Source organism: Amphiprion ocellaris, chromosome 17, assembly GCF_022539595.1.
Source record: "Amphiprion ocellaris isolate individual 3 ecotype Okinawa chromosome 17, ASM2253959v1, whole genome shotgun sequence".
Taxonomy (NCBI): Eukaryota; Metazoa; Chordata; class Actinopteri; family Pomacentridae; genus Amphiprion; species Amphiprion ocellaris.
The window spans coordinates 4,960,308-4,986,050 of NC_072782.1; the positions used below are offsets into that span (position 1 = coordinate 4,960,308).

Sequence of the window (25,743 nt, forward strand, 5' to 3'; positions counted from 1 at the left end):
ATTTCTTCGCTCCCTGTGCGTCGTCAGAGGAGCGCGTCCTCGTTTGGCACCACAGCCAGCTAGGCGCAGTCTTCTTTCTCCTCCTCCCCCTCCTTTATTCTCCTCCTCTTCCTCCAGTTCCTGCACGACTGCGTGAAATAAAAAGTCCAGAGAGAGTCGAAACTGGCCAAAGACGCGCTCCTTGTCACGTCGCGCACCCTGGAAGGAAAGGATCGAGGCCGTAGCTGCTCCGATCCCGTTCAGCATCCTGAAGTGAGGGTGTCAGGAGGAGAGTAGAAACTCAGAATAAAGCCACAAAAATGGTTCTGCAGAGAGTGGTCCGTGCTGTCATTATGGGACCTCCTGGGTCTGGGAAAGGAACCGTGTCTGCGCGTATCACCAAAAGTTTTGGACTGAAGCACCTCTCGAGTGGGGACATTCTGAGAGCCAACATCAACGCAAAAACAGGTAAGATGAGCCTGTATGAGATGAAAACTAAGACAGTGCAGATGCTATCTTATTATGGTATGTGTTGAACCAAGACCTTAGTCTTTATTATAGTGCTCGCTTGGAAATAATCCCATTATAAGCAGGTTATTACAGACAGTAAGGTTTGTTTTCTGTGATAAAGGCACCACTCCTAGAACAGTCTGAGCTCTTATCTCGCTGTGACAGAAGAATATAATTTGTCTTCTCTCTAACCAAGGTCAAACTGGTTTTCAAGGTGTTGTTTCCTGTTGTTACTGCAAACATTTCCTCCAACATTACCTGAGCCTTGGACTGAGGCTCACTACTCCTCAATATCACCTTGAGTCAAGATAAGGAGAGGTATAAAGTTAATGACCAGAGCTGTGAACTTTAGTTCCTGGAGAGGAGGAGCTGCAGATCATGTTCATAGCTGTATGACAGAGCGGCTGCATAGTGATGTGTAATCAGGCTCTAAACATTAGTTATGCACACTTACTTTCTTCCTCGTCGTGGCCTGTTATTCTTCAGAGCTGCACATGCTGACTGTTTTCTGCACAGTTCCTCAATTTAAATTGTATTCTTGAGACACGAAGCATTTTGGTCATATATAATTTAGGGACTAATGTTTTTATGTTCATTATGATCATGTCTTTACATATTCCATCATTATTTATTATGGAAACAATCACTTATTAATAAAAAATGACTGGATATCACTAAAATGTCAACTAAATAACCGTCTGAATTTAATAACAACCACCTTCTAATTAGCTAAACAATAATAAAATGATCTTATTCAAAAATTGTTTTGATGGTGTTCTTTTTATTAAGTTGAGATAATCATGACAGATATTTCTTTTTTGGCAATATATCAAGTTTTATATGGAAAATAACAAATTGTATCCATTTCCACTAAGTTCCCCATTACAAAAACACCTCTCAAGGAAGTGTGTTAATTCCAGATCACATGACCTGCTCATTTTGTTTCTTTTTTGGCCATTTTCAGTCCATTTTTTGTGCATTTTAGATAATTTTTAGGTCATGTTGTGCCTTTTTGTGGCCACTTTCAGTCTGTTTTGTGATAATTTTAGGGGTTTTAGTGGTTATTTTACATTTTTTTGTAGTTATTTTGTGTCTCTCTCATCATTTTGTGTCTTTATATGACAATTATATATCTCTTTGAGTCATTTTGTGTTTTCTATGGTCATTTTGTGTTTTTTTTTAAGACTTTTTGTGTCTCTGTAATACTTTCTGGTCATTATCAGTCTGTTTGTGGTCGTTTTGTCTCTTTTTCTGATAATTTTGTGTCTCATTGAATCATTTTGTGTTTTTCTGTGGTCATTTGTGTTATTTTATAACACAAAATAACAAATTGTTTCGGTGTCTCCTGTGACTCCAAGGCTTTCTGAGTTATTTAATATAAAGTAGCGTGTGAGTCAAGTGTGGATTTATGGCATGTCAACAGGTTTACTACAATATCTTTAGAAATAACTTTCAATTTTACTCAGTTGTATGTATAATATTTAGAAGAATCTTTCTGTAAAAATGCCATGTGGTGTTTGGTTATAGGCAGCCATGTTGATTTTAGGCCTGAAAACAGCAAAAATATCAACTATGTTACAAAAAGTCCCACAATTATATATCCACTCATTTCTTCTCAGTGATTGTCCCTGGTTAGATTTTCTCATACAGTCCTTTGATTTCTGCCTTTTCAGTCTGGTTTACCTTCTCATTACTCAGAAAACTGCACTTTTGCATCCTGGACTCATTCATTTCCTTCCACTGTCACTTGGACATGCAGCTTTCTAAACATCCAGACACTGTGCAGGCTCAAAGCTACATATTCGTGAGGTTTTCCAAACTAACAGAAAACAGCTTCTTGTTCAATAGTCTGTATAAGTTGTAGCCTTTGCTCTGTATTCGCAGCGACATCAGATATTAGCACAGTCAGGTCGTTTCTGCGAGGCTTGTCAGGAAATTCCTTTCTTCCATTGGACTCTGACCAGTTAAAGTGGAAGCAATAGAGAAATAAGACACTTTCATGCTCCAGCTTCTTAAACATGCTATATCCCTTTAAATTTTCCATTAAGTTGTTTCATTTTGGGGGAAAAAAGTTCCACATTGTGTCAGAGTGTATATCTGTTTCATGCTAGGTGTTCTGTGCATCATTTCACTGTCTTTTCTCTGCAATTCAGTATGTTATAATAAATCTAAAATGCTGTTCTGTGGCATTGTGCAGTGCTAAATTTCACAGAAGCAGCTGAAACATGCAAACGTTTATCATTCTTCTGGATGAAATTAACATCATTAGATGCTTTCACAAGCAGCTGCAGCTAATCTTACACACGGTGATTAGAATAGTCTTCATAAAGGTGCAAGCAGGAAAAAAAACGCTCAGTTCTGTGAGGAGTATGAACAGCGTCCTCACTCTGTGTTGTGTGTTTGTGTCAGAGCTCGGCCTGCTGACGAAGTCCTGCATTGATCAGGGTCAGCTGGTACCCGATGACGTCATGTCTCGTCTCATCCTCAGTGAGCTGAGGACGATGGAGCAGAGCGGCTGGCTGCTGGACGGTAGGAGATCACAAGTTTGCATCTGGAGTTTAAATGATTCCTGGTAGAGCGTCTTATCAGCATTGTTTTTTAGAAGTATCACAACAGTTTGTTCTCTACAAATAGATAAACCACTCAAGGTAGTGCTGACTTAGACCTGAAGCTATTTCATTTGAGAGTCCACCTTTGTTCTTTGTTCTCTTTGCCTTGACTGCTTCTGTCTGTCTCTTTTTCCAAGGTTTCCCACGTACGGTATCGCAGGCAGAGGCTCTGGATGACGTCTACACTGTGGACACAGTCATCAACCTCAATGTTCCTTTCCAGACCATCAGGCAAAGGCTGACGTCTCGCTGGACTCACCTCCCGAGCGGCAGAGTCTACAACATAGACTTCAACCCGCCTAAAGTCGCAGTAAATACATCCTCTCCCTTCTTCTTTTAATTACTGCATTTAACCCAGTTTTGCACGACCAAAACTGCATAATGTGTTTACAAGCATAAATTCCCTGAAGGTTTCTGCAGATCAAAGTTTTTAGACTGACCAGAGCTAAAAAGTGCAATTTTCTGAGTTAAAAATAAGTAAACCTTTGTTACTTGTGATCACAGAATTCTAGCTGTTTAAGGTTATTCTCTGATATTTTACTTTAAATCTAACAAATGATCCTAAGTTAAAGTTTAGAGGATAGCAGTTTAAAGAACACACAATCCAGACCAGGACAGACAAATCTGAAGGGAAATTACCGAAAGACAGATTGAAAGATGGGAAATTTTGTTATAGAGACGAGTATTTGCATACAGCATAATGACAGAAAACAATAAATGTTGTTTCTTCATTTCTATAGAACTTTTTAATCTTAAGGGCAAAATGCTTTAAAGGATTTGCAGAATAGAAAAACTAAAGCCAGAGCCCAATTTTCCCCCTTTTTAAAACATACAACACTGAGGAACAAGAGAAGGTATACTGTATATCTATGGCACTAAGTCCATACATAAAAAAACTGAAATGCAAATGCACCACAAAAGAAATATTTTCACATGCATAAACAGGTAAAATGCTAATAAAAGAACGCAGCCCAGACAGAACTGGTCAGATCTGAGTACAGGAAATATACACAAAACAATACGCAAATGTGAAATATGATCCTTTACCTGAAATGATCTCATATAAAGCAAACAGGACAAAAACTAAAGAACAAACTTAATTTAAAGACGTTTTTGTGCCAAATATATGGAAGCGCACGTGAAAATATAGGAATTATGAACAATGGAACAAGCACACTTCAGATCTGTAATTATATAAATGGACGACAGACAATGATGGACAGAAAAGATAAAATATAAGTCAACCGGACACGTTTGCTGTGAAGCATGGAGCCTGTGTACTACAGTTTTAGTCAAGACACTCTGTTAGATTTTGTATTTTGTACGGGAATACTGGGAATCAACAAAAATGAGTAAGAATGAATTGCAATATCTTTTTCATTTCCACACTATCCAGTTGCTGAAGTGGAAACTAACTCAAAAAATCATGGGCCAGAGTCTAAGACTTGACCGTGTTCAAATGTTAAAGATCTTCAAAAAAATCACCAAAAGAAGTCAGTATTTTTAAGTTTCTTATATAAATCTTTAAAAAGATATATTGCCTTAAGTTTGTACCCAAAAAATATTACACTACAATGCTTGGACTATTTAATTACTGGATCGCAGGTTTGTCACAGTTTTCATGAAACAGGAAACTGTGTCTTACACCAACTTTATCAAGTTCTCTTTCAGAGATTTTGATCTTTTCTTTAAAGGTTATTTTTTTAGGCTTTTTGCCTTTTTTATACAGGACAGTGGAGAAAGAGATAAGAAATGTGTGCAGAAGAGTGGGGGAATGGCACACAGTAAATGGCCATGAGCTGGACTCGAACCCATGACTGCTGCGTTGGGAACTATAGCCGCTATTCCAGGAGTCGCCCACAGATTCTGACTTTTTAACACTTTCACATTTATATATAACTTTTACCTTCATGATTATTATCAGGTACAGATGGTGCATATATGAGTCTTTGAACATACACACAACATTAGTACAACAGCTAATAAGCGTCTGCTGTGTGAAGGTACAGTGGACAGAGAGTGCAGAGAAAGAAGAAACAGCCCTTCTTTGTGTTTGTTGTAATCTGAGCTTCTTTGTTGTATGTTTTGGCAGCCGGTTAGGCCACGCGTGCAGGTTTGTGAATGCTCGTGCATGTGAGTCCCTTCCTTTTGAAACAGTTTGTAGTTTAGATCTTCCTGAGTTTATAATCTGACTGAATGACGTCCCACTCTGCATTGTAAAAATGAGATGGGACTTCAGCCAGTGGCAGAAACAATCCAAAGTTTTTTGTTTTTCCATGCAGTTTATTTATATAATTGCCGTTATTTATGCGCATATGTTTAATTTGTGCTGAATGAGGAGGCTCTTTTCTCTGCTTATGCTTCACCGTGCTACTGTATGTCTGTACTAGAGCAGAATAAATGTAAGCAAAGTGAAGAGAAGACAGATGAAGTGAAGATAACATTAGACAACTCATTACAGGGACTTAATGTGTATTACAATGCTAGCATGTGCTAATGGGTAGGTTAGGCCAATGTACGGTTTGATGTTGGTGCTTTAGCTACATCTGCTGGCTCTGAACATCATACTGGAACCTTTAACCCTCCTGTCGTCCTGCAGGTCAAAATTGACCCATTTTGAAGTTTGAAAATGTGGAGAAAAAAAAATATTTTCGCAGTGAAACTTCTGATGTCCACATTTTCAACATTTTTGGGAAATCTTTGAACATTTTTTGGTGGAAAAAAGAGATATTAAAAATGTTTCTTAAGAACATTCACAAAACAATCAACCAAAATCCAGCAAAATTCGCTGGATTTTGGTAGATTTTTATGTGAATGTTCTTAAAGAAAATATTAGAAGTTTTACTGATATATATGTAATCACTCTAGATATTTTTAGGATTTTTTAAAAGGTTTTTACCTATTTTTTGAAAATATTTACAAGAATTTTCTTGCCAAATTTGGGGGATTTTTTTTAAAATAAAACTTTTAAGGGAATCTTTTAAAGAATTATTAAAATTTTCTTCCTGAAGGTTTTGCAAATTTTCAGAAATTTGGGTAACTTTTTTGCAGAATTTTTTGATTTTTTTTTCAGACAAGGAAACAATATTTTGCATGAATAGAAGGGAGCCGTCAAAGTTAGTGAGGAACAGTCTGTGTTTATATGTGTGGTTTTAGGTTCTGCCAAGTCCAAATATCTTAAAGAAGAAATAAAGAACCTCAGGGAAAAGGTCAACACACTATCCCTTCCTTCTGCTGGTTTGAATCTAACCACGTCTCTGGCCTTGCTTCATGTTTCCAGAGCCGTGTTATCTTTTCAGTCCGTGTGTAACATTGCAGCTGCACAAATCCAACCCACAGCAGTAGATTAGTACAATCCCAGCATATCTGTCATTCATTTATTTTAGGATAAACCACACTCCTGCTTGTGATTCAGCATGTATTTAACATAACCGACTGGCTTGCTGTAAGTATGTTCAAGGGGGATGATTGCAGGTTTAAAGTATTTCAAATGTGTTTCTGCAGGGTTTGGATGATGAGACAGGAGAACCTCTGATCCAGAGAGACGATGACAAACCAGAGACGGTGACACGGAGACTGAAGTCCTATGAAACCCAGACAGAGCCCGTCTTAGAGTACTACAGGTAAAACTTAGCAGATTACTTCAAATTAACCTCCTCCTGCGTGTACTTCAAAGATTTAGTTTGCACCACAGCACGGATACAAAAACTGCAAAATGAGGCAGATGTTACCCTGAAGTGTCCTCCAAATAAATGATTAAATGTAGGCAAAAGACCACAACTAGTTGCTGATAAACTTTCACCTTGGGTCTTTTCTTCAGTTCATATTCTTACTTGCACAACTGAAAAACTGCTTAAGAACCAGATTCAGCTAAAAGCTTTACCTTTATACTTCCTCTGCAATAAAAGGGTCAATATATAATTGAGGGACTTTAGAAGTCCATGGGATATATCTTACATTTTCACTAAAAGTAAATAAACTACTGTTTTTTTATGTTCATTATGATCTGGTCTTTACAAATTCCATAATTTATTATGGAAACAATCACTTATTAATAAAAAATGACTGGATATCAGTAAAATGTCAACTAAATAACTGTCCCAATTTAATACCAACCACCTTCTAATTAGCTAAACAATTATAAAATGAGCTGATTCAGAAATAGTTTTGATTGTGTTCTTTTTATTAAGTTGAGATGATCATGGCACATATTTCTTTTTTGGCAATACATCAAATTGTATGTGGAAAATAACTAATTGTATCTGTGTCCCAGAAATCACTTTCCACTAAGTTCCCCATTACAAAAACACCTCTCAAGGAAGTGTGTTAATTTCAGATCACATGACCTGGTCATGTTTCTTTTTTGGTCATTTTCAGACTGTTTTGTGTCATTTTAGGTCTTTTTGTGGTCATTTTGTGCATTTTGTGGTTATTTTGTGCATTTCTGTGGCAGTTTTCAGTCTGTCTGTAATCATTTTTGGTGTTTTGTGGCCATTTTGCAATTTTTTTGTAGTTATTTTGTGTGTCTCATCATTTTGTGTCTTTATATGATAATTATTTGTCTCTGAGTAATTTTGTGTTTTCTATAGTCATTTTGTGCCACTTTTTGTCATTTTGTGCATTTCTTTGGTCATGTTGTGTCCTTTAGTGGTTGTTTTGTGTGTCTTTTGTGCTCATTTTGTTTCTTTTTTGACTGTTTTGTGGGTATTTTAGGGTTTTTTGTGATCATTTTGTGCATTTTGCACCCCTTTGTGGCCGTTTTCAGTCTGTTTGTGGTAAGTTTAGGTGTTTTGTAGTTATTTTGTGTGTCTCTTGCCATTTTGTATCATTATTTGATAATTATGTGTCTCATTTATCGCATGTCAACAGGTTTACTACAACATCTTTATAAATAACTTTCAATTTCAGTTTTACTCAATTGTATACATAATATTTAGAAGAATCTTTCTGTAAAAATGCCATGTGGTGTTTGGTTCTAGGCGGCCATGTTGATTTTAGGTCTGAAAACAGCAAAAATGTCAACTATGAGGCCTGTTACCTACATTACAAAAAGTCCCGCAATTATATATTGACTCAAATGAATACAAGATATCCAAACATTTATCCTAAATATTGAGCAGAATTAAGAAAACCCAGGTTCAACAGTACAGTGTGAAAATACATGCATCATATTTTGTATTTCTGGACTAATTAGACAGGAAAACACATTAGTCACTTATTTTTACCACAATGCATAAAAAGTCAGCGTATCAATTGTAAAACATTACACATTAAATGCCTAAAATTATTGGATTTTCATTGCTAGCTAACTCATTTTATTTGCTGTACAGTATATTTTTGAACTAATGCTCATAGTTTTATGCACATCAACCACTGATTAATAGATTATACGCATGAATCGCTACTTGCTGTATTGCAATATTGAAGAAAATACACTTTTTTTTTTGCCCTCCAGGAGTAAAGGTGTGCTCGAGACCTTCACGGGGACAGAAACCAACAAGATATGGCCACACGTCGAGGCTTTCCTCCACAGAAAACTCTCCTCAATCAATCAGAGAGTGGCGTAAGAAGCCTGAACAGAAAGAGGCCTGAAGTTTACCAGCAGAAATCACCGCCTGCCACTTTCTGTGAAACTGTGAAAGGGAAGAGAAGTTTATGTAATAATATATTCTGAATGTTGAAACTGAGGCTCAAGCTCACGTAGTTCATGTCATGTACAACAGGGGCTGGTTGCACAAAACACCGGTTCCTTGAAATATAAAACACCTTAAAGTGTCCTTAAAAAGTTCACTCAAGTGTTTGGGATGTTCTCCTTATGTTGGCCTAATACTTACGGAATTAGTTTGTTTTTATTATTGAATTGTCGCACTAAAGAACTGAGCAAAGTGAATTTTTTTAAGGTACCTGTGACAATCTTAACCAAGTCTATGCCAGATTCCTTAAATAGATTTTTCTCCTACATTAATTTTATATGTGCTCTCTTTTATTACATTCCTCTGGAGGTCTAATCTTTTCCTCCTTTGACCAATTTTGTTTTCTAGTCTAATTTTCCTCTGCCATGTGTTTTTTAAATCGTCTACACAGCAGCTTTGTGCTGTAAAATGCAAGAAAATAGTCTTTTAAAGCTGTAAAATCTATTTTAGTAAATGCTTTAATGTTTGTTCTTTACTGAGAAAATCCTTGAAGAGATTCTACACAAGATCCTTAAGCCAGAGGAAGAAATTAAGCCTGAGGCAGTGGGTGGTTTAAGGGTGCACTGGGGTTAATCTCCATCCCCCCTGTTCCCCTGCTGTGTGTTTGTTGTTATGTAGGACCACTGGAATCCACTGATCCATTCCTCCTGGTTAAAAACTAACAAATCTCCCCCTGACTTTAGGTCTAACACTTCAGGAAGACAAACCTTATGGTGTTTTGTGCAGCCGGCTACAGATGTGAAAACTCCACTTTGACCACTTGTTGCACTGTTTTCTGCAAGTTAGTTTGTGAAACTCTCAGGAAGTTTGTTCAAAATCTTTCAAACATTAGTTGTTAAGAGTTCAGAGTGTTTGTTTGTTCAATAATGTGCCTTTGTAAAGCAGATCAGTTCAGTTTGTTTGCACAAAATGTGAAAAGGGTGCAGTTGGTTGTACGGATTTTAAATTTCAAGCATTTCCAACTGCATTCACGAGTTCTTTTCTCGGCTGATCTCCACAACTCTGAAAAGAAGCAGCCCAGATTACCTCGATTGAAACTCTACAGCTTTCTTCATGCTTTAGCAGAACAAAGGTGTGTCTACCTGCCTTAGCGGGACTGTTGGTTGGACAGTAAATAGTTGCCCTAAAGGGAAATGTGCCACAAATGACTGTAAACTGGCTTCTGCACTCCAGTGCCTTTAGCTGCTTTATACAGCTAGTTCAGTGAATGTGAATGCATTTTTAGAACCACGAACCACAGATAATAACATAGAAACCAACCACACTTAATATATTGAATATTTTTTAATTAACAGTTTCTTTCAACCACCTCAAGTCTTAATAGTGTACTCTTAAACATTTTAACCAGCCATTCCACGTATACAGACTGATATTTGCCATTTAATGTGACTTGACAACTGAAAATGCAACTGAAAATACGTCAACACACACTTTTAAAACAGTTTGTGCGTGCTATCGTCTTGTTGGAAGATATCACAGCCTTTAAGGTTGATCTGTTGTGTTTTTTGCACTTTGCTCGATATGTTAAAAGCCACAGAAATGCTAACCTGCCTTGCAATGTAATGTACTGTACTGACTGATGCAGTGGATGTTTCCTGTTTGTCCTGTGTGCACTCCTAAATACTTGAATACAATGTTTTAAAAGCCTGTCTCCTTTTTCAAAGACAAGTTACAACTGTGTCACAAGTATTTATGAATCACAATAAACTTCTCATACCATACACCAGAAGGACATAAGATTCCCACTTTTTTGTTTTAACAGATTTTTGGACCTAAAACATTTAAAAGGGTACTTCACCAATGTAGTTTATTTGTTTGACTCATAATGGACAATTTAAAATGTGAATGCAACAGAACTAGAGGTATTTTTATGCATTTCTCATTGCAAAATCCATGCAAATCAACTGGTTGTAGTCGTGGCAACAGCAGCTAATACGGCCTTGAGTCTGTAGCCTGCAGTAGAAATGGTGAGTGAGCTACAGAGTTTTGCCAAGCTCTTTTTTTTAAAAATTTTTTAACTCCAACTCCCTCAGATTTTCTGTCAAACTTGCACCTTTCTACAACCTCACAAAGCTCGCTCTCCAGGAGCCACAAAAGGCTTTGGACAGCATCATTTTACATATTCAGTGGTGCTCCCCGAGGCCTGTAAACACACTTTGATGTGTAAAAATCAGTGGAGTTACTCTATAAAAGGCATTAATAACAAAGCCATCCTAAGGTCATTGACTTTACATGTTCAAGGAGGGCATTATATTGTCACTGCAGGTCCACCAACAACAGCAGCAGCAGGGTCAATATATAATTGCGAGACTTTTTGTAACGTAGGTCATGTGATCTGGAATTAACACACTTCCTTCAGAAGTGTTTTTGTAATGAGGAACTTAGTTGAAAGTGATTTCTGGGACACAGATACAATTTGTTATTTTAACTATATAAAATCTGATACGTTGCTGAAAAAGAAATATTTGTCATGATTATCTCAACTTAATAAAAAGAACACAATCAAAATTTCTGAATCAGCTCATTTTATTATTGTTTAACTAATTAGAAGGTGGTTGTTATTAAACTGGGACAGTTATTTAGTTGACATTTTAGTGATATCCAGTCATTTTTTTATTAATAAGTGATTGTTTCCATAACAAATAATTACAGAATTTGTAAAGACATGATCGCAATGAACATAAAAAACATTATTTTTTTCCTGTTTTAATAAAAATGTATGCAAGACGTATCCCATGGACTTCAAAAGTACTTCAATTATATATTGACCCAGCAATTGACAAGAAGGTAAATATTCATTTCTGGTTTAGTATTTGAGTATTTGAGGAGCAAGAGAAGCCCGACCTCACTGTAGTCTACTGTGAAAGTAAAGTGTAATTTTCCAACAGCTTGTTGCTAAGTGACAGAAATTCTTACACCAAGTCTCAACACACAAATTCAGATAAACGTCAGAGACACCAGAGACAGCAGCCACAGGTTCAGTACAGCAATTTAAGCCCCGTAATTATTTTTGCATAGTCGAGTAGTCGTTGTGGACGAGGAAAAGTCGAAAAAGAAAACATTTAAAGTCCACTACAGCACATTTTGTAGCTTCACTGCTGACAATACATGTTTGTTTAAAGTATTTACGATTCATTTTACGTATGAGTTGCCCCACACAGGCACTGTGCAGAGCAGATGGCAAGATGATAATCACACAGCAGCTTTAAATCATGTGTTATATTTAATGTTTTGTATGGTAGTTCGAATTACACAGACGGGAGAATTCTATGGTGCTTTTTGTTGACTTGTTAAATAAAGAATATCCTCAAAAATGGAACTGGAAGCCTACTGAATCTGGTAAAAGCCCCCAAGAGACAAAAATAAAGGCAAAAACAACAAAATACATAAATCATAACATATGTAAATCATAACAAAAATGTCACACACTTTTCACAAGCTATTCTGAGGATTTCTTGTAAAATAAAAATTTTTTAAAATGCCAGATTCAGCTCTGAAGGACTGGGAACAAAGCAAAAAAAGTGACAAAAACTACACTATGAAGAGGAATAATGAAGTCACGTGCTTCAGGTAACAGGCATCACAGTTGACATTTTTGCTGTTTTCAGGCCTAAAATCAACAAGGCCACCTAGAACCAAACACCACATGACATTTTTACACAAAGACTCTTCTAAATATATGTACAAGTGACTAAAATTGAAAGTTATTTCACACTTGACTCACACACTACTTTATATTAAATAACTCAGAAAGCCTTGGAGTCTGGCCAGTCTTTTCTTCAGGAGGAAATGACATCATGTGGAGCAGGTCATGTGATCTGGAATTAACACACTTCCTGGAGAGGTATTTTTGTAATGAGGAACTTAGTTGAAAGTGATTTCTGGGACACAGATACAATTTGTTATTTTAACTATATAAAATTTGATACGTTGCTGAAAAAGAAATATCTGTCATGATTATCTCAACTTAATAAAAAGAACACAATCAAAATTTCTGAATCAGCTCATTTTATTATTGTTTAACTAATTAGAAGGTGGTTGTTGTTAAACTGGGACAGTTATTTAGTTGACATTTTAGTGATATCCAGTCATTTTTTTATTAATAAGTGATTGTTTCCATAACAAATAATTACAGAATTTGTAAAGACATGATCGCAATGAACATAAAAAACATTATTTTTTCCCTGTTTTAATAAAAATGTATGCAAGATATATCCCATGGACTTCAAAAGTACTTCAATTATATATTGACCCAGCAATTGACAAGAAGGCAAATATTCATTTCTGGTTTAGTATTTGAGTATTTGAGGAGCAAGAGAAGCCCGACCTCACTGTAGTCTACTGTGAAAGTAAAGTGTAATTTTCCAACAGCTTGTTGCTAAGTGACAGAAATTCTTACACCAAGTCTCAACACACAAATTCAGATAAACGTCAGAGACAGCAGAGACAGCAGCCACAGGTTCAGTACAGCAATTTAAGCCCCGTAATTATTTTTGCATAGTCGAGTAGTCGTTGTGGACGAGGAAAAGTCGAAAAAGAAAACATTTAAAGTCCACTACAGCACATTTTGTAGCTTCACTGCTGACAATACATGTTTGTTTAAAGTATTTACGATTCATTTTACGTATGAGTTGCCCCACACAGGCACTGTGCAGAGCAGATGGCAAGATGATAATCACACAGCAGCTTTAAATCATGTGTTATATTTAATGTTTTGTATGGTAGTTCGAATTACACAGACGGGAGAATTCTATGGTGCTTTTTGTTGACTTGTTAAATAAAGAATATCCTCAAAAATGGAACTGGAAGCCTACTGAATCTGGTAAAAGCCCCCAAGAGACAAAAATAAAGGCAAAAACAACAAAATACATAAATCATAACATATGTAAATCATAACAAAAATGTCACACACTTTTCACAAGCTATTCTGAGGATTTCTTGTAAAATAAAAATTTTTTAAAATGCCAGATTCAGCTCTGAAGGACTGGGAACAAAGCAAAAAAAGTGACAAAAACTACACTATGAAGAGGAATAATGAAGTCACGTGCTTCAGACTCTCCCCTCTTTCACCTCTTTTTGTTAAAACAAAGAGAAATATAAAGTGCAGGACACATTCAGATGCAGAGAGCTCCTTTCTGCACACACACATACTGTAAAAGTCTCTATGGAGAGCTCAGCCCTTTTTTCCTTCTCCTCCATTCTGGTGTTTTTTGTTTTTTTTAAGCTCCTAATAAAAAGGTGTAGATCCCAGATTCAAGAACTTCAACTAAACACAGCACATACGACAGCCTGCACAGAGCACTTGTGTAAGGAAAATGGTGGTTTTGGGTGATAAGAACATAAAGACAATCACAGAACCAGAGAAAAAATAAATACAAGAAAGTCATGTAAAAAGAATTCGGTGTGTTATGAACAGTTATCACCCGAGGAAAATGAGCTGATGAGTAAAAACGGACAGATGTGGTGCCGTCTCACGTTACTAATCTCTCCTGCACTCAGTAACTGGATCTTGTTTATTGACATTTACACCATATGCTAAAATTGAGCTGTTTTTGTCCCTTTAAAAGACATATTTGCATCAAAGCGGAGTTCTTTGCCAGTTAATATATTGTCTCGCATACTAAAAAGCATGCACTATTACTGATTATTCATGTTTCCTTGTGTCAAGCCACTGAAATTCACAAACAACTGACGATTGTCCTGAAAAGCTGAACTATTTTTGTGACAAAAATACAAGCCAATACTGTCCAGTGCACAATTACTGTAGTGAATACACTGCTTATTGTCATTTTCTGCAATCAAACATCCCAACTGATCTTGTATTACAACACATTGTAGGCATTATGAGCTGTATATTGCATGAATTTCTACCAATTTGCCTGCAAAATTATAGTCTCAACAATCTAGATAAAACTTCAATACCAAAGATGCATGTTAATAATAGATGGAAAGGGCATTTTAAGTTTGTTTGCTTATAAACTTTGCTGTTTTTTAACCTCTCCAGACAACAGTAAGGAATACATTTTGAAAAACAGATAAGAGATGCTTAAATTGCATGAACTGCTCCGCTCCTGAAGCTGTAGTGTGCTCCGTCACACAGCCAAGTGTTCAAACATATAAGGCCACGCTGATAACCATGACTATTCTGCAGTTTAAAATCTGTGTTGTCACATAAACTATTCATTTTAGTGAAGTTGTTATGCTTAAAAGAACAAAGAGAAGCTGCTCTTCTCCTTCACGACAAGGAATAGCAACAATCAGGTAATGATACCATAAGTTGTATAACAAAAACCAAACAACATCTGTTATTGCCTTTCCATCTGGACCTCCACACACATTGTATTATTTATGCTCTCCTATTATCAGCCTGAGATACCTGTAAAGTTGTGTGCAGCTCCTTTACAAGCAGCTCAGTTCTGGGCCTGAGAGGCAACAGCGAGGATGTGACCAGAAAAGAGCTTTTAAGTCCACTCTTACTTCTGGAAAACAGAAATCCAGGTAAATACAGGTTGAGATTCAGACATTATTCAGTTACACATACTCAAACTGCTCTTTACAAATTAGCATAAAGTTACCAAGTTTGCTTGGAGTGAAGCAATTTTTATAAAACTGAAGGCTTATGTTGCTTAAACTGAAGTGATACAATGCCCAGTTTTTATCAATGATATGGTACGACAATGACAAGTCTGAGGCAAACAGATCTGATTTACTTCATTGCAAATATGCTCAGAAGTTCCTTGTTATAGGCATGTTTCTTACCCTTGATTTAAAAATCGCATATGAACCACTTGCTTTTTACAGCACCTACTGTATCCTGGAGCTGTAAATCAGACAGCTTTACATTTTACCCCAGAGCAGTTTCCAATACTGTACATTTAAAATGTTCAGCTTTAGTTAAAACTTATAACTCGAGATACCAAGCTACTGATCTGTCAGTGATGCTCATCTCAAACTTAACATGATTCCTTTATAGGTCTCAAATTTCCCCTGACCAGGCTGTATGGGTTTAGTATTCCATATGTTGTCTGGATAAAATTTGCATTTTTTTTTTTTTTTTTTTTTAAACGATGATGTTTCTCTGATCCATGAGAAATAAAAAAAAACTGAAACCTAGATTTAAGGATGTAAAAATTCCCATCTGTAAAACGATGCTTATGGCACGACGTGCATTTAGCTGGCAAAAGACGCTGCAGGAACCACCTCGCCAGCGGCCCAACCACAGCCACATGCTAACAGCAACACTGAGAAATGTGTTTCCTGCTGGCTCTCCATTGAAAACTGCAGCGTAAAAGACTGAACGTGCCTCCATTTATTCCTGCTCTGCAATTTTTCAGGCTGCTCTGCTGCTTTCAGAGGGCTTACAACTCATGTTGTTCCTATAACGGGGAGACGATGGAGATGGAAGAAAAGCAGGTGCTGATCCTACGTTCCTTAAGATGTTTCCATCATGCGTATGTCGTCTGTCTCTGTGTTGTCGTCTTTTGTCCACCTCCCCTGTGCTTGTCCAAAGTCCAGCCTCTAAACAACGCTTCATGGAATACTCCGCCATCTGGTGGAGGAAGACAAAGACAGGAGGAGTCAAAACAATCACAGGTGAGAATTAAAAACAGGTTCGAATGAGACTTGAGAGACAGAGGGATTAACCTAGTGTCGCCTAGCTGGAGGATTATGACGTAACTGCTCTATACCCCTTTATGATTTCATGTGCTGATCTGAGTTGGAACTAAAATTATGACTTTAAATTTTCCTCTCTATAGATTCTGCTGTGACCTAAAACAAACCAGTGCAGGCACAGACGCTTGCTCTTCTTTAGAATAAAAGACCCTTAAATCTGTAACTTATAACCGCTCCTGACAGACTGAGTTCAAATTGAGGTAAACTGAGATGCTATGACAGGAAATAACAGTACAAATCCAGAAGCAGGACCAGCTTCAGTTTCAACAGGCCTGATCCCCTTCGAGAGGGGAAGGATGTGGTTTTTTTCCTTTTTTCTGGGTAGATGTCTGGCAGCTTGTCAAGCTATGGGGCCCCCAAAGGGCTGGCAGCCCCATTTTCTCTCTCTTACAAAGGGTTTTCAGACTGCAGCAATCAAGTTCAGTAGGTAGGAGTGCACTTTACACCATTTGGCAACTTTCACACATGACTTCCTCTGAATGTGGAAAGTAAAATCTCTTTCATGTCTGTAATTAGTTTACAATGTCATATACGGTAAAGAGTTGGTATGAAACCGACAGCTTGGGGGTCCAGAGAGTAACCGTTTGTTCATGTTGTGACACACTCCACATGATTCTGCCTTTCCTTTAAACTATCAGATAGCAGAGTTCCATCTACAGCTGATGCAGAAACTCAGACCACTTCACATTTTGCACACTTTGTTGGGTTACTGATTTAACTTTAATGGATAGAACTGTAATTTTTGCTAATAAAACTACACTGACAACACAAAGAAATATAAAAACATGTTTTTACAAGCAACAACCCCCTCAACCCAGAGGGATTCCTCCCTCTGGGTTGAGGGGGGCGGAGGTTGGTTTCCCAAAAGAGGGAGCTCAAGTATCTTGGGATTTTGTTCACGAGTGATGGGAAAATGTAGTGCGAGATGGACAGGCGGATTGATGCAGTGGCAGCAGTAATGCAGGTGTTGTATTGAACAGCCGTGGTGAAGAGGGAGCTGAGCCGCAAGACGAAGCTCTCAATTTACCATCCATCTACATTCCAACCCTCACCTTTGGTCATGAGCTCTGGGTAGTGACTGAAAGAACAAGATCACGGATACAAGTGGCTGAAATGAGCTTCCTCCATAGGGTGACTGGGCTCAGCCTTAGAGATAGGGGGAGAAGCTCGGACATCTGGAGGAGCTCGGAGTAGAGCCGCTGCTCCTTCGCGTTGAAAGGAGTCAGCTGAGGTGGTTTAAGCAACTGATTTGGATGCCTCCTAGGAGACTTCCTTTGGAAGTTTTCCGAACATGTCCGCCTTGCAGGAGACCGTGGGGTAGACTCAGAACCTGCTGAAGGGATTATTATATATCTCGTCTGGCCTGGGAACGCCTCGGGATCCCCCAGGAAGAGTTGGAAAGTATTGCTGGGAGGAGGGACGTCTGGAATGATCTGCTTTGTCTGCTTCCTCCATGTCCAGTCCGGGATAAGCAGAAGAAAATGGATGGATTTTTACATGTCCTGCACTGAATTCTCTCATTTACAAAAGTAAACAGATCCTTTACTGTGGCACTCAAAACTGTGAACACATTCCTCTTGTTTTCCACTGATGGATCCCAGTCAAGATCTAGACACCTCTCAAGGATAATTAATGCAAATTAAACTGATGTGTAGTTTAAAGAAGGCAAACACTTGCGTATATGGGATTTCACAGTTCACACTCCATGTCAGGAGAAATACCAAGTCATGGCACTGAAGGAACTCTCCACACAGCTTTGTGATAAAACTGTGGCAAAGGACCGACTAAAGACATTATAAACCCATTTTAAGCTTTGTTTGCTCCCAGGACCAAAGAGATCTCAATATTTGTGAGAACTAAAACCACCAGAGACTCTTCCTAAAGTTGGCGATGCAGACAAACAGTAACTGAGCAAGAAGAGCCTTTGTCAGGGGGGTGACCAAGAACGTGATGGTCTCAGAACAGAACGTTGGACGTTATTCTGCAGAGAGGAAACACTGTCAGAAGGATGACTACCTCAGCAGCACTTCAGTAAAGGCCTTTAAGGTGGAGGTGCTAGAATGAAGCCACTCTTGAATAAAGGACAAATGGGGCAAAAACTAAACTCCCAGCACTATGTGTGGTCAACACCAGGCATTGATTATCAATATACCAATGTCATTCCCTCAGTGAAACTTGGTGTGGCAGCATTATGCCACTGGATGCTTCTAAGCAGCAGGGGGAGAGAGACCAGTCAGAGTTGATGAAAGGATGAATGCAAGCATTTAAAGAGAGGTCCTTGAAGAAAACCGGCACCCGAGTGCAGCGACCTGAAAATATGGGAAAGCTCCCCTTTGACCTTAAGTAGACAACCAAGACAAAGCTAGAGTAGCTTTGGGACAAGTTTCATCGAGAGACACAGCCAAAGCCCAGACCTCATAGAACACTGAAGATTTTAAGTTCATAGATACTTCCCATCCAGTCGCACAGAACTTAGGAGGATGTGTCAGGAAGAATGGAATAAGCAGTTCAGGTGTGAAAAGCTTGTAGAGACTTAAAGACGATTCAGAGCTGCAATTGTTAGCAAAGAGGCAGCTTCGGAGGGCAGGCAGAGCTAGTGACATTATTTGGACTTGGAAAAGGACACGCATTTCTACATACAACTTGACTAGAGAACAGATAAAACATTTCTTGCAAGGCTGAATGTGAATTTTTGTGTGTCAGTTTCATGTTGCTTGATTTCTACTTTTAAAATATTAGCTTGATCATAAATATCTCTTTTAAAAATTTCACATAACATTGAACTGTCTGAAATGAATCTTTGTCTACATTATAACGTGACTTCGGACAGCCAGCAGCGAAGAACAAATAACCACAAACCCAAAATCAGGGATCTATAAATCCAAACTGTTTAATGTGTCCCAGAAACCGCTGTTCTTAATTACTCAGGTAATAAAGAGCAGCTCAAAGATGTAACCAAATGAGACATTTATTGATTCCTAACCTTTAGGTTAGATTTAGAGGTCATTTGTTTTTCCAAGGATGTAACACAAGCATTCGCTTTCAAGTTTTACATTTGCAATTATGCTAATATTGCATTCCTGTGATGATGTCTTTAAAGTAAACATATTTGTTTGCACTTTTGCATCAGCATGAGCAAGGAATAATACACAATAGCTCAATGGTGCCATCTCACAGCAGCATTAGGTAACTGCAGTAACTCAGAAAAAAGACAAAAATGCACTTACTGGAGGTAAAGAGTCTGTCGCTTCTTTGGGGTCGAGTCTGCAGTTTGTGCCGATATTCTGCTGTTCAATGGTGGATGCATCGCTTCTACATTTGACTGTGTATTCTTTTACTCTCTGTTTGAAGGCATTGAGTTCTGTATAGAAGACCTCTAAGTAGACGTCTTGTCCTTCCTGCAAAGCAACAGAGGCAAGAATATCAGGAAACGTGGCACAAGATGGTATAAAGGCAACATGTTTAGAAAGTGAGATGAAAGAAATTTCAGTCACCACTTCCACTTTCCACAACAAAAACGGGAACATTCAAGTATCTGCTTTAGTCTTCCTAAAGAAAACCTACTTATGAAGCTTTGGTCATAGCTTAATAAGATATACTAAAGGATGGAGACAGACTTTTGTTTGTAAATCAAGAGGACATTCACAGTGTATTGATCAGATGCGTGCGTCTTACTTTGGCTTTATGGAAGAACTGTCTGAAACAGCCTCGAGGATCCTGCTTCGAATTTGAAGCCATCTCCAGGATGAACTGCATAACTATAGCTTGGTGCGCCACCTGCTCCATCAGCGCTTCTTTCTGCAGGGTGCAAAAGAAAAAGCTGGTTTGGGCAGTCTGGTTGTCTCAACAAAAACATTGGAAGTCCTTCTTTTGAAACCAATTTTTAGTCATGTTTCAAGTTTGAACAACACAATTACTGAATTGAAATATTTAACGTCTATGTAGTATGTACTCCTCTATAGTGTATTTACAGCGACTTTGGACTGTAAACTCACTGAGGCTTCAGTGTTCTTTGTATTCTTTTTGTGAAATGAAAAAGTCTCATTTCTGAAAGCACAATGATGAATTCTAGACTAACACCTGTATATTGTACTGAACTGTCTTGGTTCAAGATTTGGTTCAAAAATAACATGCAAAAATTAGGACTCACATATGGGACCAACAAAGCAGTTGAGGCCATTTTTTAAATTTAGTAGTAGTAACGATAATAACTTTATTTATATAGCACCCTAAAGAACAGCGTTCACAAAGTTAAAACATGCAAACACAGACAATCAAGCAAGCTACAGAAGACAAGTCAGAGCCGTCAATTAAAAATAAATAGCAAAAATGCCAAAAAATTAAATGAATAATTTGCTAGATTAGCATGCAACTCAAACAAGGAAACTAGGCAGTTTGAAAACTAAAGTACAAGACTGAATGTTAAAATTAAAAGTCAAAAAATTACAGAATTAAAACATTAGAGATGACATCACACAGAAGAACCAGACAGCTAAAATTAAAATAAAACAAGAAAGAACATCTAAAATAAAAAGGAGATAATACAGAATAAAACATTAAAACTAAATAAAGCTAAAAGTAAACCTCACATAAAAGAAAGTCTATAAAAGTGGGTTTTAAGAAGTGATTTAAAAGAAGTTAGCAACTCTGCAAGTCAAAGGAAACACGACCTGCTGAACGAATCTGACACCCAAACGTAGGAAATTCTGACAACAATAAATTGCCAGATTTGTTTTTGACTCAGACTACTGTTTGTGTGTGGCCTCGCTCAGTCAGACCTCTAATCTTATTTTGCAGATCATGAAAAATAGGGAAAGGATACGGCTTAAATGATTTATTCTATCAACAAATCCCCTGCTGAGATTCTAATTCCAACAGTATTTCAGTGTAGCCACAGCATGATTTACGCCCTGTGCCTATGAAATAGTATCAAATCAAAACTCATGAAACACATAAGAGAACATATGGATGCTTAGCCTTTTTCCACTGAAAATGTATTGACTTGTTTCAGTAGGAAAAGGACAAACAATAAAATAAACAGTATCTTAATTCCATGTAGCTAATTATTGCCTGACCTCTGTCACATGACCATGACTTCTTCGGATACTTGACAAGAGCAGAGCCTTTTGCAGTGTTATTTCTAACATGATTTTTTTCTGTTAAGTTAAAATCTCAACTTTGCAGTAATAAATAAAATAAAAATAACCCTCAACTGTGTTTCAAATGTGTGCAGACAAACAAGCCGAGGCAAGCAGTTTCATGTTTGCACTGCTTTCTTAGCTCGACTAGCCAAAAGGAGAGAACTCCGCTGGCTGCATTTGTTGTTTTTCATGATTCTCTTGTCTTTTTATAGTTTTTGGGACAGAAGCTGAGTTTTGCTCCACAGAGGCTGCAACTACGCTGACAATACTGCTGATTAGGATAAATTCAGTGCCGTTTTTGGTCTCTTGGTGATAATATTTCTGGGGAATGGTTGATTGTAACAGACAGATAAAGCAACACCAGCCCCGTCAGCACATTACCCCTTCCTGCTGTAGTCTCATGCACCACAGAATTAGATAGTTGGCCGTTTCCTCACAGATGAGCTGAGGCATGTCTGCAAGGAACCGCTGACTATCGTCCCATCTCCGCAACATACCTGACAGGGAAACAAAGCACAGTGTGTTTAATGAAGGCTTAAAAAAATCCTCTGAACGACTGAACATGTTAAACTCCTGTTTTAAGAATAGCAGCAGAGGATTTATTGATTCAAAACAGTGTATACACACTCAGTATCTCACAAACAAATACTGCACAACAACATAGCTGGCTGTGATCTTAATATTAGGGTGAACACAACATGATGAAATGAGTTTAGCATAATGGACAAAAGGACAAAACGTCAGTTCTCCTGTGAAAGAGGTATGCAATTCTTTCAACTAGTTAATCATCTGCTTTTTGTGGTGCAATTTAAAACTACCCAGCACAAGAAATGCACAGCTGTGTTTTACATTCTTGAGGATAATTTGTCAAAGCATCCTGTTTGTTTGTTTTAAGAATGGTTTCCTACATTCCAGTAGAGACACTTTGCACCTCTAAGGAATGAAAATGAGCTTGCAGAGATGGAACCTGATTGAGACAAACAATTCATCATAGTTAATCTACAGGTAGAGGGACAAAAGCTAAAAGTGAGAGATATGAAGCAGACTCTGGTGCACAATTCCAATTCAGGGCATGAAAAATTACAAGGACTGACACTGCAACTTTTTGTATAACTGACAAGGGTGAGGGACTTCGTTCTTCATCCCTTCTGCATCCACAGCACGAATGTCATAAGCTGCAATAAATCCCTGCGTAAAACTTAATCATACAAGTACACACATGACAACTAAATAATGCGATCTCATCCAGTGAAGCTGAAGGAAAAAAATCCTGCCAAAACCTGCAACAATCTTTGCGCCTCAAACCGAACTGCTAAATAATGACATTCCCTTCAACTTAAAAAAGCTTGACACTGCCTTTTTTTTTTTTTTTTAGCAATTAATCTCTGAGCGACTCATTTCTGATTTTTTGTCTCACTTACCAAAATGCCTGAGCTCTTGTTCATACTTTTGGAGAAATGTTTTGCACTTGTCCTGGTCCATTTCTATGGGCTGGTTTTGGACATTGATGATACTCTGGAGCAGAGAAAAGACATGACTGAAGTGAGCATTTATGATTATATGGCTACATTGGGTACATAGTTAAATGAGAACAACAATGTATTTCTTTTGACATAGGTTCTGTTTGATTATAATTTTTCATTTCAGGTTCTTGTGTTGTGTGTACCTTATCAAACACATCCCAACTTCCGACAGCTCCAAGTACAGGACTACGGCTGGGTTCCTGACCGCCCAGCATGCTTTCTTTCCGTCGCCACTCCTCCTCGGTATGTGTGAGTTCTCTGGGGCAGGCCAGAGTCCGAGCACGTTCCTGCTCCAGCGATTCAGAGCTGTGGACCCCTAGTGAACACAACTGATCCTGCGCCTCCGCTAGCCTCCAACTGGAGAAGATGGACGCCTTCACGCAGCGCCGCTGGCTCTGACATAGAGATGCCATGGCACAGTCACAAACATGCGATGATGGCGGCTGGTGTGGGGTGAATGGAAAGAAAAGGAGATGAATGTAGGAAGGAAGTGAAGGACATGATTTGTAGATGTAGAACAGAGGAAAGGGCACTGAGGAGAATCCTGCAGTGCATTTTAATTTGCTTAAACACAATGTATTTATGCCAAGCTTTAAAAATAATAAATTTATTCATAAATCACTTTCAGTCAAACTGCTGTACATAAAGACAAAAACTATAAAACATCAGAAATCCACAAACATACTGAAACTATAGAAAGGACATCAGTAAAACAAACAATTAAAGACTCATATTAACAGTAAACAAGTCGGTCTTCAGCTTTGTTTTAAATCCATCAAAGGAAGATGTCTGCCTGATTTCAACAGGTAGAATGTTCCACAATGTCGGTGCACAGAAAGAAAATACCGTTCCCAAATCGTCTTTCTACGGAATTTGGGACACTCAGAAGCCCAGTGCCCTGGGAACGCAAAACACCAGTGGGGACGTACGAGCTCACCAAATTTGACAGGTATGATGGGGTCAATTGCATTTACAATTTTATACGATAGCAGCAGCACCTTAAAGTCTGTTCTAACCTGAACAGGTAGCCAGAGCAGAGAGGCCAGCATTGGAGTGATATGCTCATATCTACTCGAACATGAGCTGCTGCGTTCTGGACCATGTGCACACCATGAGCAGACCAAACCTGATAAAAAGACATTACAGTAATCTAAACGTGACAAAAGCATGAATTAGGACCTCAGCATCCCTAAAGGACAGCATTAGTCTAATCTTAGTAATGTTTCTGAGGTGAAAAAGGCCACTCTGGTCACCTCTTTAACTTGGAACTCGAACAAAAGAGTTTGATCAAAGAGCAAACCAATGTCTTTGATGAAATATATATCAGCAACATCACCCAGAGAGGGCTTCCACCACTAGGGAACCTGATTGTAATGTTAATATTGATCACTTTTTCACAAGGGTTTACTATCTAGACTGAATATGCTTTTCCACAGACCGACTCTCGACACCTACAAACTGCTGCATCACTCTGAATCACACACTAAATGTAGGCCATTTGCATTTAAGCTCTCATGACCACAAACATGCCGTATTTGATACAGGGTGAGGCCAGAGAGCTAAAAATAAATAAATGCTTCTTTCCATTTCATCCACGCTTACATGGCAACCCAAACAGCTGAATGCCTTTTCCAGCCAACAGCAGCCATCACACAGCTGTCAGTGTCTGGGAATAACGAGGATCTTGGGGGGATTGGAGGACGTGAGCTGCTGCCTGTTGTGGCCTCTGATCTCACCAACCACCCCCACATAAGGACAAATCTCCCTCTGATTCCTGCAGTGACCAGAGAATGACAGTGCAGGTGATCAGGTTACCTCACAGCCATATGTGAAAGTGGAATATAGCTGACTTTGGGTTTGCATCAGGTTAGCATTGACTCTGGCATGCAGCCTGGACAGGAATGTTGCACCAGGAGAGTTGCCTCCTTCAAGCTAACTGACAAGATAGTGGCACTAAACACAACCACTAGCTCATACTTTCCCAACTTCCACTGCTGTGATCCCCAAACAGGCTTAGCTAGTTAGCTTTTAATAACGTTAAGTTATCCGATGCCAAGTAAATTAGATATCGTCCACTAACAACCTGGTCGTTTTCCGTTAGCTAAATACCTGTTGGTGAGGGTAAACGGTCGCTGGAGCCGGGTCACTGCTGGGGTCTCCGTCGGGGTGGAGTGAAGCTCCGTTACCCAGCCACTCCATAACTGCTAAACAACTAGCAGGCTAGCTGTGCTGTGGGACCCGCTAGCTGATGCTAGCTGTGCTCCAAGAGTTGCTAGCCGTGTTTAGCGGCCTGTTAGAGCTACGTGGGGAGCTAAGTGTCAGTCTGAAGAGTTGGCAGAGCGAAATGGGAAAATGTTACAGCAGCAGAGGAGCGCTGCTGCCCCTGGAAACGACTAACTGCCCTACAATAACAACAAGCTGCTCCAGTGTCCCGGCTGCGTCTTTTTAAGAAGTGACGTACAGGACACGTGGTACACAACTGTAACCACGTGACACGGTCTCAAGCGTTTCTACTGGATTCTGGTCAGTTCCACACTGTTTATAAAACTTTGAAGAAAAAAACAGAATACCAACCAAACAAGTATGGGCAGCGTTTTAAAAAAAAAAAAAATTA

The 25,743-nt window shown here is 38.4% G+C and overlaps 2 protein-coding genes across 2 annotated transcripts; one reads left to right on the top strand and one right to left on the bottom strand.

Annotated features, from left to right (window-relative positions):
- The first annotated feature begins 14 nt into the window (after nucleotides 1–14).
- ak3 (adenylate kinase 3) lies at nucleotides 15–10,520 on the top strand. The gene is made up of 5 exons (XM_023294424.3): nucleotides 15–447; nucleotides 2,899–3,018; nucleotides 3,236–3,408; nucleotides 6,603–6,721; nucleotides 8,554–10,520. The coding sequence occupies exons 1-5, from the start codon at nucleotides 300–302 to the stop codon at nucleotides 8,663–8,665; spliced, it is 672 nt and encodes a 223-aa protein (XP_023150192.2). The 5' UTR covers nucleotides 15–299; the 3' UTR covers nucleotides 8,666–10,520.
- Nucleotides 10,521–12,782: 2,262 nt separating this feature from the next.
- On the bottom strand, nucleotides 12,783–25,582 carry cdc37l1 (cell division cycle 37-like 1). Its single transcript, XM_055004014.1, is given in 8 exon segments — nucleotides 12,783–16,285; nucleotides 16,287–16,340; nucleotides 19,687–19,863; nucleotides 20,141–20,263; nucleotides 21,988–22,103; nucleotides 23,028–23,121; nucleotides 23,273–23,572; nucleotides 25,239–25,582. Coding segments are annotated over 8 exon segments (1,017 nt in total). The 5' UTR covers nucleotides 25,329–25,582; the 3' UTR covers nucleotides 12,783–16,222.
- Nucleotides 25,583–25,743: the final 161 nt, after the last annotated feature.